We start from the raw sequence: 10,690 nt of genomic DNA, 5'->3' as shown, positions 1-10,690 counted from the left end.
TTCCATTCTCCCCCATCCCACAGGAGGGGAGCGAGCGGAGCACGGAGGTGTCTGTCCCAGAACACCCATTCCACACACAGTGAGCCCATGGATGCCCACAGTACCACCCTGACTTGCTTGTTCCACCACACTTCCCTCCTACCAAGTAATCTCAATCACTGCAGACTTTATTTCCATTATTTACCCTCCCTCCTCACCCACCACTGTGCATCTGGTCCATCACCTTGGTCCAGCTCAAGCTCTTCCTGCTCCTGGAAGTGTCACAGGCTGGGCTGGATGGGGCTTGCAGCAACCTGGGCTAGTGGAATGAGATGAGCTGTAAAAGTCCCTTACACCCCAAAGCCTTCTCTGTGATTCTTCAGAGCAGGAACTTCTTTCTTCCCTTGTAAAAACCTCTCTTGCTTCTCCAATCCACTGGAATTTTTCCCACTGTCAAAAATTATATAAACAAGGAATTTGGGACTAAGCTCTCTAAGAAACATCCATCCTACACCAAAACCCTATAGATAAACTGGGCATCCATGGGATAATAAATGAAAACCATGTAGATGAAAATTTGACTAAAATGAAACAAAATAAGAATAAAAACAAAAGCAAAGACAGTAAAAAAGCCTCCTGTGAACACAAATCCGCAGCAGAGCTCTGCTGGGATCGGTGATGTTAAACATAAACATAAATAGACAAGAACAAGACAATCACAAACTCTGCTGGCAAAAAGTTATTAATTGGTGGAAGAGAAACTGAAAAACTGCAGAAGGAACCTGCAAGGATCAAAGACATGGACAACAGAGGACAAGGAAAAGTGTCCCTACACATACAACAGAGCATGTGGGAAAATACACACAGAGTTCTATAAAAATTAGGATGTAAAGACAGTCTGAGGGCACATCCCCTCCTACAAGGCAAACTAAGGTACCATAAATGAAGGTGAGAAATGTTCAAACAGCAACAAATTAAAAGACACTCATTGAGGATCATTAAAAATAACACCCAGGGATAAAGAAGTCTTTTAGCTTTGAGAAATTATTATTAACAGAATTCTGTTTAGAAAAAGTACAACTTGCAAAACAACCCCACAACCAAATTTCCACATTGCACAGCTGGAGCTGGCCATGGCCTTATAAAGGCTCACAATAATAACAGGGAGATCCATTAATCCAAACTGTCAAAGGGCTCCTCCTGCCTCTGTCTTCATATCTGCAAAAGGTTTTGTATAAATACCTGTCTAAAGCCTAATTCCCAGCTCCTTTAAATAGCATTTATTAACAACTGCCTGTTGACCTCTTCTGAAAAGTGACAGTTCTCAGGAATTCAAAGTTCTCATGCAATGAGAAACACAAACAAAAAAATATCTACAACTAGGGTTTGCAATTTGCATTGGGGTTCCATGAGCCAGGCTATGGAATTTGGAAGAGGAAAAGTTTATTTTCTAAGACTAATACAGAACCCCTAGATTCAAAATATGGGGAATGGTAAAAATGTCTGTGCTCTTGGATCTTGTCCCAGAAGTAGAATTTGATGGTCCAAGTCTCTTATTTCTGGCATTCAACAAAAACCTACAGTTCTCTAAATACACACAAATTTCATCTAGTTCTTCCATCTGCCAGAAATACTCATTTAAGCAAGGGATCTCCTCCTGAAGTCCCTGAAGAGGTGATGCCCAGGGCTGGGATCCCCAGGGCAGGGTTTCAGCTCTGCTGCATTTCCCGGCGCATTTCCTCCAGCGCCGCCTCGCGCTCCCGCAGCAGCTGCTTCAGTCGCTTGATTTTTTCATCGCGGATTGTCTCATCCAGGTCTGGGGGAGCCACGGGGAAGGCGTCATCTCGGAAAGAACCTTCCAGAACGGAAGCATCCTCTTCAGGGTTCAGTAAAAGGGAAATGCCCGGGTGGGCAGTGTCGCTGCAGCGGGGGAACGCGTCCTGCTCTGAGTCCCTCCCTTGGGACGCCCCAGCAGAGCCCGTGGGAACAGCCGGCGGCGGTGGGGCTGCGGGAGGGGACACACTCCTGCTAACTGCACTGCAACTCGAGCTGCTGACTTCTAAACTGGGACTTGTGGCTGACTTGGTGGAAGTTCTCCTCCTCTTCCCACTGTCCAACAAAGGCGAAGATTTTATTTTCCTTCTCCTAGTCAAATCCTCTTCCAGGTCCACAGCTATCTGCAGTTAGAAAGACAAAAATCACTTCTGTTAAACTTGGCATCAGCTACATTATAACACCAAGTTCTCTAGGCACAAATAACAAGTTATTTGTTGAAAGCTTTTTTAAATTACTGCTTGGAAGAAGTTTCTTTCAGCAAAGGAACAAACATATTTCTGTGTTTGATGTTTTTCTAGCAAAGATTCCCAGTCAACAATTTCAGAATACCGATTTCCTTCCTCAGTCAACACTGCATGTCTCCCTTTCCTGGGCACCTCCATCATCTCCTGTGGCTGTTTAAGTTAACACTACTGCAAGACAAAAACTTTCTAATTTGATGGGAAAATTCAGTGTAGAAGGATTCTTCATGTCTACATTTCCAAAACCTCAATCTGAGGAGTAACATCCATGATCAGACTAAATTCCTCCCAGATGTTTTATTATTTGAATCATGGAATCACATCCTGGCTTGAGTTGGAAGAGACCTTAAATCCCATTCCATTCCACCCCCTGCCATGGGCAAGGATACTTTCCATGATACCAGGCTGCTCCAGGCTCTGTCCAGCCTGGCCTTGGACACTTCTAAGGGATGGTTTAATGTTAAAGTTAATGATAATGGTAATGGCAATGGTAATATTATGAGCAGCCACGGATCTGCTCAAATATTAGCACAAAATTAGTAAAACCTGAGAACATCTTTGATTGAGTTGAGTAGAATCACACATAAGAAAACGTAGCTGAACGGAAATACTTGAACAGATAAAGTCCTTTCCACGCGTTAACACTGAAGTTCTTCCTTCCAGAAGTACCCAACCAATGACAAAGTTTATATCAACATTTGTAATTCTAAAAATTGAACAGATCCAAAAGTAAATTTCTTCTAACAAATGCATTCCTCTGCCTGTGCCCACTGCGCTGCTAGACAAACATAATCATCTGCAGAGGGTATAAATATAAATCAGGATCCCGAGGTCTGGTCCCTATTCCAGCAAGAACCATCACCACAGTAGTAGGGACAGTTTTCTCTAAAGCATTTGTTGTTCAAGTTCCCTCCATCTGAACCCAAAAACGAGGATAAAAATTCCTAGAGGGTGCTCGAGTCATCCAGAAATCTCAAACATGTTCTAGGAACAATTCTCACCGAGATCACAACAAGAATTCAGAGGTGGGAGGCTCCAAACACCCCCAGCTCTGTACTGACTCAACACACGCTGCTTTCTGAGTGTATTTAGCACTGAAAAATCCCAGATACCTTTTTCTCTTTAACACATTCCTGATGATGATTCATTATTTCCACATCCAATGAGGATGAACTGCAAGAATCATTTTTCCTTTCCAAACTGTCACTGGAACAAACCCCTTCTTCTGGACTCTCACAGAAGGCCCTTAATGGTATTCTCGTAAGGTAAACTCTCTCCTCCTTAGAGAGACCAAATTTTTTCCTTAATTCCAAGAACTGTCTCCAGTGTTGGTTCTCTTGGTGTTTGATCTGAATAACCTTTCCCGGTGAATCCATTTTTTCACATTGGATCTGAAATACAGAAACAGCGAGAGCGCCATCAATCACTCCCTCATTCTCTCTCTCTACATGTATATAAATAGATAAAATATATTAATATAAAAAAGTAGGTACTAGAAAGACAGGTGAACATTTATTTTGTCTGCCATTCTCCCAGAGCTATGTTTAACACAGCTATCATTTAACACAGATAAGCCAATTTTGATAAATTATATGCAATTTATTGTAGGTCTAGCACTCGTTATTTGACACCCCAAGTTCATTGTGGAACACCCAGAAAATGTCCAGACCAACCAGCAATCACAGAAAAAAAAAAAGAAGCAACAAGAGAATCACCTGTTCTACCCTTCCAAAGTAGCAAAGAAAGAAGAAGGAAGTGCAGGTCTTTACTCTTTACTGTCTTTACTCTGCAATCCAGGGGTTTGCAAATTCAGGGACAAGAACTCCTAATTTGCTGAACTACTCCTCACCAAGGTTAAAGCCAATGCAAATGCTGACACTCAGCATCACACAACACTGAAGAAAATAAATGATATTTCAACCATTTTTTAGGTGAAAAACAATCAAAAAACTAGGTCTTACAGTCTGTTGCAACAATTAAATGTCAAAAATTTGCAAAGATACACTCAGCTGACATTTCTGTTCTGCCTGGACAACACAAATTTCAGAATGATTTTTTTCTCTGGAGACAAAATCATCCTGGCCTCTGGAGCTACTGAAATCATGGCCAATCCTGCGTGGGGAGCTTGGGGATTGGAGGCTTACAACTTTTAATATATTTTCAACATTATGATCTTAAAAGAATATGTCAGTGCAGCATTAATGATCTCAAGAGTTCCTGATGTGGACCCAGGGAGGGGAGGAAGGAAACACAGCTCCTGCCCATGGCTGCCAGAGCAAGTGGAGCCTGGAGCTGACAGTGCCACACCAGAGCTGTCTCTGGAGGACAAACTCAGCTCTTCCAACTTATTTTCCTTTTGTGAAGCCACAAACTTGTCCTTCACATCACCCCTGCACAGCCCTGACGTTGTGCTGTGAACATGTGGCATCAACATCTAAGAGCCCAAACCATGAACAGCCTCCCTGCAGTTCATTTATTGCTGACCATTTATCCTGGGAGGAAATCAAAAGTCACCTTTCCTCTGTCCCTCTCTTTTTTATGCATTTCTCACTTGCACAGTGCAAAATTATCGGGAAAAGGCCTTTTATTGACTAGAACCAACCTTAGGGCAGCATTTCCAGGATACCTTGTTACAAGAACGTGTGAACTCTTCAAGGGCCATTTTATCCACCCAAAACCAGCAGCACAGAACCACTGAGCAGATACTGAGGTGGCATGTTTATGATTTATTACCTTTGGCCATTCTTCACTGACAGCACATTCCTGCTTAGCCTGAGGTAGCACAGCTGCTCGTGGGGAATGACTCGTGTCTTTGCCATTTTGCCACACACTTTCCTGCATCCCTACTGCTGGAACCGGGATCACTCCACTGCAAGAAATGCTCTTGGTGAAGGGCAAATTCTGTCTCTGGATTACAGTGGGATCCTGCTGATCAGCACTTGCTGTAAGCAGAGCTGCAGATGTGGATTTTAAGTCATTTCTTAAGCCAACTGGTGATGAATTTGTGGAGACTGTACATGGGTTTGGGTCTTTCTGAGACAGCACCACTCCTTTGCTTGACAACACCAGATTCACCACTTTACTGGTTGTTTTATTGACTTCAGTAGAATCAATTTGCTTGGGTGCCTCCTTTTTTAGTAAAGCATCAGAAGAGGAAGATGTTTGTTTGTCAGCCTGGGCTGACAGAACATCAGAGCCTCTTTTGGTCAATAAATAGATCTTCCCATTGTACATGACCAGAGCATTATCTTTCAAAGGTGTGATTTTGGTTTGGCTTCCACCAGGACCACTAGAACAGAGTGGCAAAATATTTGCAGTATTAACTTCTACATTCTTCATGTCTGACAAAGTTTTCAGGATCTTGGAAGCCACATTATTTGAAGACTTTACAGGGATAAGACAAGCTGCTGAGAGAGGGGCGGTTTCTTGCACGATCCACTTCATGGGAGCCTGCTGGCACTGCTGCCCCTCAGGTGTGACTGGCTCAGGAGAAGAGCCAGATCCCTTTTGGCCAGCTGTCACTACCAGTGTCTTTGAAACTTCCATGGCAGATTTGGGGCAAAAGCTCTGCAAGCACTTGGGCAGGACTTGGGAGGTTTTCACGGTGTTCACGGGTGACACGTAAATCACCGTCGGCGTTTTTGTACCGTCGGCCCCTCCAGACACACTGGTGGCTGCAGCTGCCAGGATTTTTTGCTGTATTGCAGGTGGCAGAAGAGATGCTGGGACAGACTTCACTTCTGCATCAGCTGGAATCTGGAGGTGGTGTCCGGAGGGCAGCACTGCAGACTTGGCAGTCACTGGGAGGGATTTGGTGTTCACCACCATATAGGTTGTGCTGCTCTGGTGAGAGGAGCTTGTGATGACCACGTTCTGCAGGGACACTCCATCCATGGGCACACAGCTGCTCTGGGAGTTGACAGCTGCACTTGGAATCGAGCTTTCCTTTTCAGAACCTGCCCTAGCACTTTCCTGCTTGTCTAATGTCCTCCTAAGAATAATCTTTCCAGGATTAGGAGGCTGAAAAATAGGTATCTTAACAGATGAAGGTGCAGCAGTATTGCCAAGCTGTGTCTTAAAAGTAAGATGGACTGGGCTAGAAACATTTGCATTAGAATTATTTGGCATGGCTGGAGACTGAACTATTGGCACAAAGCTTCCAGAAGTTTTAGAAATGGGAAGCAATTTCAGAAGTTTTTTCCCATCTGGTCCCGTTGTCTGAATGACTCGGTACATACATCCTGCAATGCTTAACAAAGAAAAGGGAAAAGAGAAAAATGAAAGGCAGTGTAAGTGAACAAGCACAGGTACTTTAATTCACAAGCATTAGTGACCTCTACACCCAGGGCTGAAGCAAATTAACTCCTGGAAAATGCCTGAGCTAATCTTTAGGAGCTTCCTACTGGCCTACCTGGGTTTCCATTTCAGACCACCTCAGTCTGTCTGAAAATAGTATCCAACTTCTACACCCCAGAGTAGCAAGAAATGGCATCTCATTCAGATTAAAAACAAGTTAAAAAAACCCCAGGAAACACCTCACATTACCTCTTCTTCCCCTCATGGGGCCTTTCATTATGAAAGTGAAACCACTTCCTCCTGAATTCCCTGAAAAGCTTTATTTTTCCCTTTCCTACCTCCCTGTTACTATTTATATCCTTCCTGAGTGTTATGAACTATGAATTTAAGGAACACTTCAGGAAAATACAGGCAGAGTAGTTACATGACAACATGGAAGCAGGAATTACTTCAGACATAACAAAGAAATCTGGAAGCAGGATGAGTTTATCTAGTGGAAAAGGCAGCTCCTGTGCCTCCATTGCACTTGCCCAGCCATTCTCGAGGCAGATACAGACCACAGAGGTGGTTCATCTTCAGAAAGATGGAAAACCCTCAAATGTTACTGGATTATAAACATTTTTGAGACCAGAAGTCTAAGTCTGGGAAGGGAAAGACTTCAAAACCAAGGAGGAACATAGGGAAACAGCACCAGGGACATCTGAAAACAGAGATTTCTTGCAGGTGGAGGTAAGAACTCACCAAGAGACAGACAGATCTTACCAAAACACAAGTTAGCTGGGACTGCTCCAAATGCCAAGATTGTTTGAGTCCATGGCAAGACAAAGAACCTTTCCCATTCCAGGGGAGTCTGCCCAAAGCAAGCTCTTCTACAAAGAACTCCTGGACTCTGTGCAGAACAATCTACTGCCCAAAGCACTGCAGAGACACCTGGGCAAACAGAGCTGCCCTCACTGGAAAGAAGACACCAAATCACTGGAAGTTGTTTCCCAACAGCGGATCCAGAGCGATTAAAAGGCAGAGCTGCCAGCTCCACCTGGAGTCACCAAGAGCACCAGCTCCATTCCATTGCCTTCCCATGTCAATAAAAGCCTTGGGAACACGGACATGGGAGAATTCCCAGTCCCATCCCAGTGACATCAGTGCTGTGTCCTGCTTTCCATCAGGTAGTTTTGAAAGCAGCATTTTTTCTGTCTTTTCAGGCTTCTGACTCAGCTTGGAGTGGTGCTTGGGTGAGCTCAGTTCTGTGTGCCACAGGACTGCTCTTCACTCCCAAAGTCGGGCAGATGCTGCTGGGGGTCCCATTCCCCTGGCTACTGACACAAATACCCCACGACTCTCTGCCCAACACACAGAGGCATCAGGCACACACAGCTTTCCTTGCTGTGACCCTGGAATCAACTCCCACACCTCGTATTCTGGTACAATGCCTCATTTCTGGTCACAATGTGTGAAAATGGAGATTTTTACATGAGGTATCAGTGCAGTGGGCAGGAAATTCTGCAGTGCTTTTGTTTTTAAGGTACTGAAAGTTAAAATATGGGCAATGACATGGTTCTAACCATGTGTCATAACCATAAGCTGTCTCTGGAGGGCTTAGGAGCAAAATGGAATTGGATGCTTTGGAATCAGAAACAAGAGTTGAGATGGACTAGCATTGACAGACAAGAATCTGACAGAAAACAGTTTTGCTTAAACGAAGAGGAAGTAGAAATATTTGTGTGCTTGAACATAATTAAAGCAGAGAAAAGACTTCTGGAGCGCTTTAAACCTCCCAGCACTACTAACAATGCAAATGAGGAACAGCAGCAGCTCCTGTACAACACTTTGTTCTGTTCTTTGAATCTCCCAACACTTCTTTCATAACTCCATAATCTACAGCCTCAAGTTTTTTTCTCTATATAAGAAGTAACTGCAAGTTGAGAAGGAATTTTTCAGCAAGTCCCACAAGTGTGAAACTGCTGAAGAGAGAGCGGGCACTTACCTGCACCCCAACTAACTAGGGCTGCAAACTGGAACCAAGGGGCAGAAGAAACCTCCAAAGAGGCTCATTCCTCCACCTGTCAAAGCAAGGGGACACTTCTAACTTTTGGGCAAAAGGAGGAGAGCAGATCAGAGGGAGATGAAGCAAGAAAAAGAGGGAGAGATGAACTGAAGATATATTTGCATCAATATTTTCCTCTGCCGGTTTCCAGTGCTCACCTCTTCATTCCACCTGGAATCACCATTCACCTCCATCTCAACAGACTTAAAAACTGGTTTTGACTGTGCTGCAAACAGCAACTTTAAAAGTAGATTGGGAGGGGAAGCACCAGTAAAAAAAATCTCATTTGCCTGGATTTCAGGTCATTCTGATTTTAATGATTACAGAAGGCAATTGTAGCTTTTTATCTCCATGAAAAAGAGGAAGATGCCCCAAAATTGTGATTGTCTGGGAAATAACATTCTTTACCTTGAAACAAATATCAGGTAATTACATCTTTGGAGAATGACAAAAAGCTGAAGGATAGGCAAGAGAGAAGGGAAAGTCCGATGAGATACCGAGAAGAGGAATTCACACAGGTTTACTCAAACAACAGAGGAGAGAAAGGATCACTGCAAATATTTTTAGCTCTCTAAGTTGAAAAAGCTTCATTGCAGCAATTCCACATCATAAAGCTTTTCCCAGGTGATACAAAGAAATAACCACGAGGAAGTTTCATGTTACCAGAATAAAATAAAGCAAAATAAAATAAAGCACAGTCCCCATACATTTTTCATGAAGAGGAGTTGGAAGTTATTTTGCTTCGGTCTTCAAGCTCATTGCTTCCTTGAATTAATGAATTTTTAAGAGTCCCTTAAGCAGAATGAAAAAAGCTCCCTCAGTATCCCCTTTTTAGGGTGTCAGATCAATTTGGTTCAAGAACAGGTTAATTTCTTTTCCTAAAAAAAACCAAAAAAAACAGTAGGAAATCTGTATCGTGCCAGGTTGTCCTTGGGAATTTCTCCCATAGTTACTGAAGTAGAGTTTTCTTTCTCCTCTTCATCCTCCTTCACTTTCCAACCCTGTGTGAATAAACCTCCTCAAGTTTCAGATATGAACACAGGAATAATTGTGTTGTTATGATACTTTAGAAAGGCCTAAGGCAGATCCACGAACAAACCTTGAGGGAAACAAACTCATGGAAGACCAAAAAAATGATGGACTGGTAGAAATCTTATTTAACATTACCAGAGAAATTATCAAATTCAATAAAAGCAATAAAATTCTGTGACATTCACAGAGGGATCTGTCAACCAGATCACATTTTTTTGACCCAAAAAGGAGATTTCTTTTGGTGAACAGTCTGTGTGTGGCAACACCAACACCTCCCTGTGGACAGGGCATTAAGGAAGGCAGGAAAGCAGAGAGAACAGAAAGAAAATGGGAGATTTATTTCTTTACTTACTTAATTCAAGACAGAAAATTAAAAAGAATAATGTACATTTCCTTTTCCATCTGCCTTCACTCCCCACTGTTCCTGCAGGCACAACTTTCAGCCACAAATGTGAATAAATAGCCAGGGACTATGGGCCACTCCAGAGAACCAAAGGAATTTATTTTAATGGGATCCAAGAAGTGGCAAAGTAACAATTTATTGTCAATTGGAAACGTGCACCCAGGGACAAAGTAAAATTAATTTATTGTAGTTGATACATATTTATTTTATACAGCTGTATTCATTTCATAGATTATCTGAAAATTGTAATAAAATAATAAAAGTAATGATAACAATAAATACATAGTAACATAATCTAGACAATATACAATAACCATCATTTTTATCATTATCATCATCTAAAGCAAACCAGAAAATTGATGTTGAATTTGGAGGAATCCTGACCAGAATTCCAGTTCAAGCCATCTCTAATGACCTGAGGTTTTATCCTAAAGCAGAAGCTTTCAATGATGGCAGAAAGCCACTTTCTGTTTGTCAGGAATTGCTCCTGGGAACTCTTTTCATCCACTGTGGAATATTCCCTGGAGTACAGATAATGTGGATGTGCAAACTGCCAGGAAACGCTCCCTGTGCTCCACTCTCAACCACAGCTCTCCTGATCCAAGACGAGATCCTCCTCCAGTCACAACACCCGTGGTA

The 10,690-nt window shown here is 42.8% G+C and overlaps 1 protein-coding gene across 7 annotated transcripts in view; it reads right to left on the bottom strand.

Moving 5' to 3' along the window:
- Window positions 1-703: 703 nt before the first annotated feature.
- LRIF1 (ligand dependent nuclear receptor interacting factor 1) overlaps window positions 704-10,690 on the bottom strand; it is an 11,659-nt gene continuing 1,672 nt past the window's right edge. For 2 of the 7 annotated variants that reach the window (XM_015650585.3, XM_015650584.3), the window contains exons 2-5: window positions 8,557-8,632; window positions 5,010-6,525; window positions 3,389-3,667; window positions 704-2,156 (exon numbers count right to left, since the gene is read on the bottom strand). In XM_015650585.3, coding sequence (XP_015506071.1) covers window positions 1,689-2,156; window positions 3,389-3,667; window positions 5,010-6,512 — 2,250 coding nt within the window. In that variant the 5' untranslated portion in view covers window positions 6,513-6,525; window positions 8,557-8,632 and the 3' untranslated portion in view covers window positions 704-1,688. The other 5 variants (XM_015650583.3, XM_015650588.3, XM_033519859.1 and 2 more) reach the window with 4 other exon arrangements.

The sequence above is a fragment of the Parus major genome, chromosome 26 (genome assembly GCF_001522545.3).
Source record: "Parus major isolate Abel chromosome 26, Parus_major1.1, whole genome shotgun sequence".
Taxonomy (NCBI): domain Eukaryota; kingdom Metazoa; phylum Chordata; class Aves; order Passeriformes; family Paridae; genus Parus; species Parus major.
Note: the sequence above shows the minus strand (reverse complement) of the source record. Positions and strands in the feature narration are given on the sequence as shown.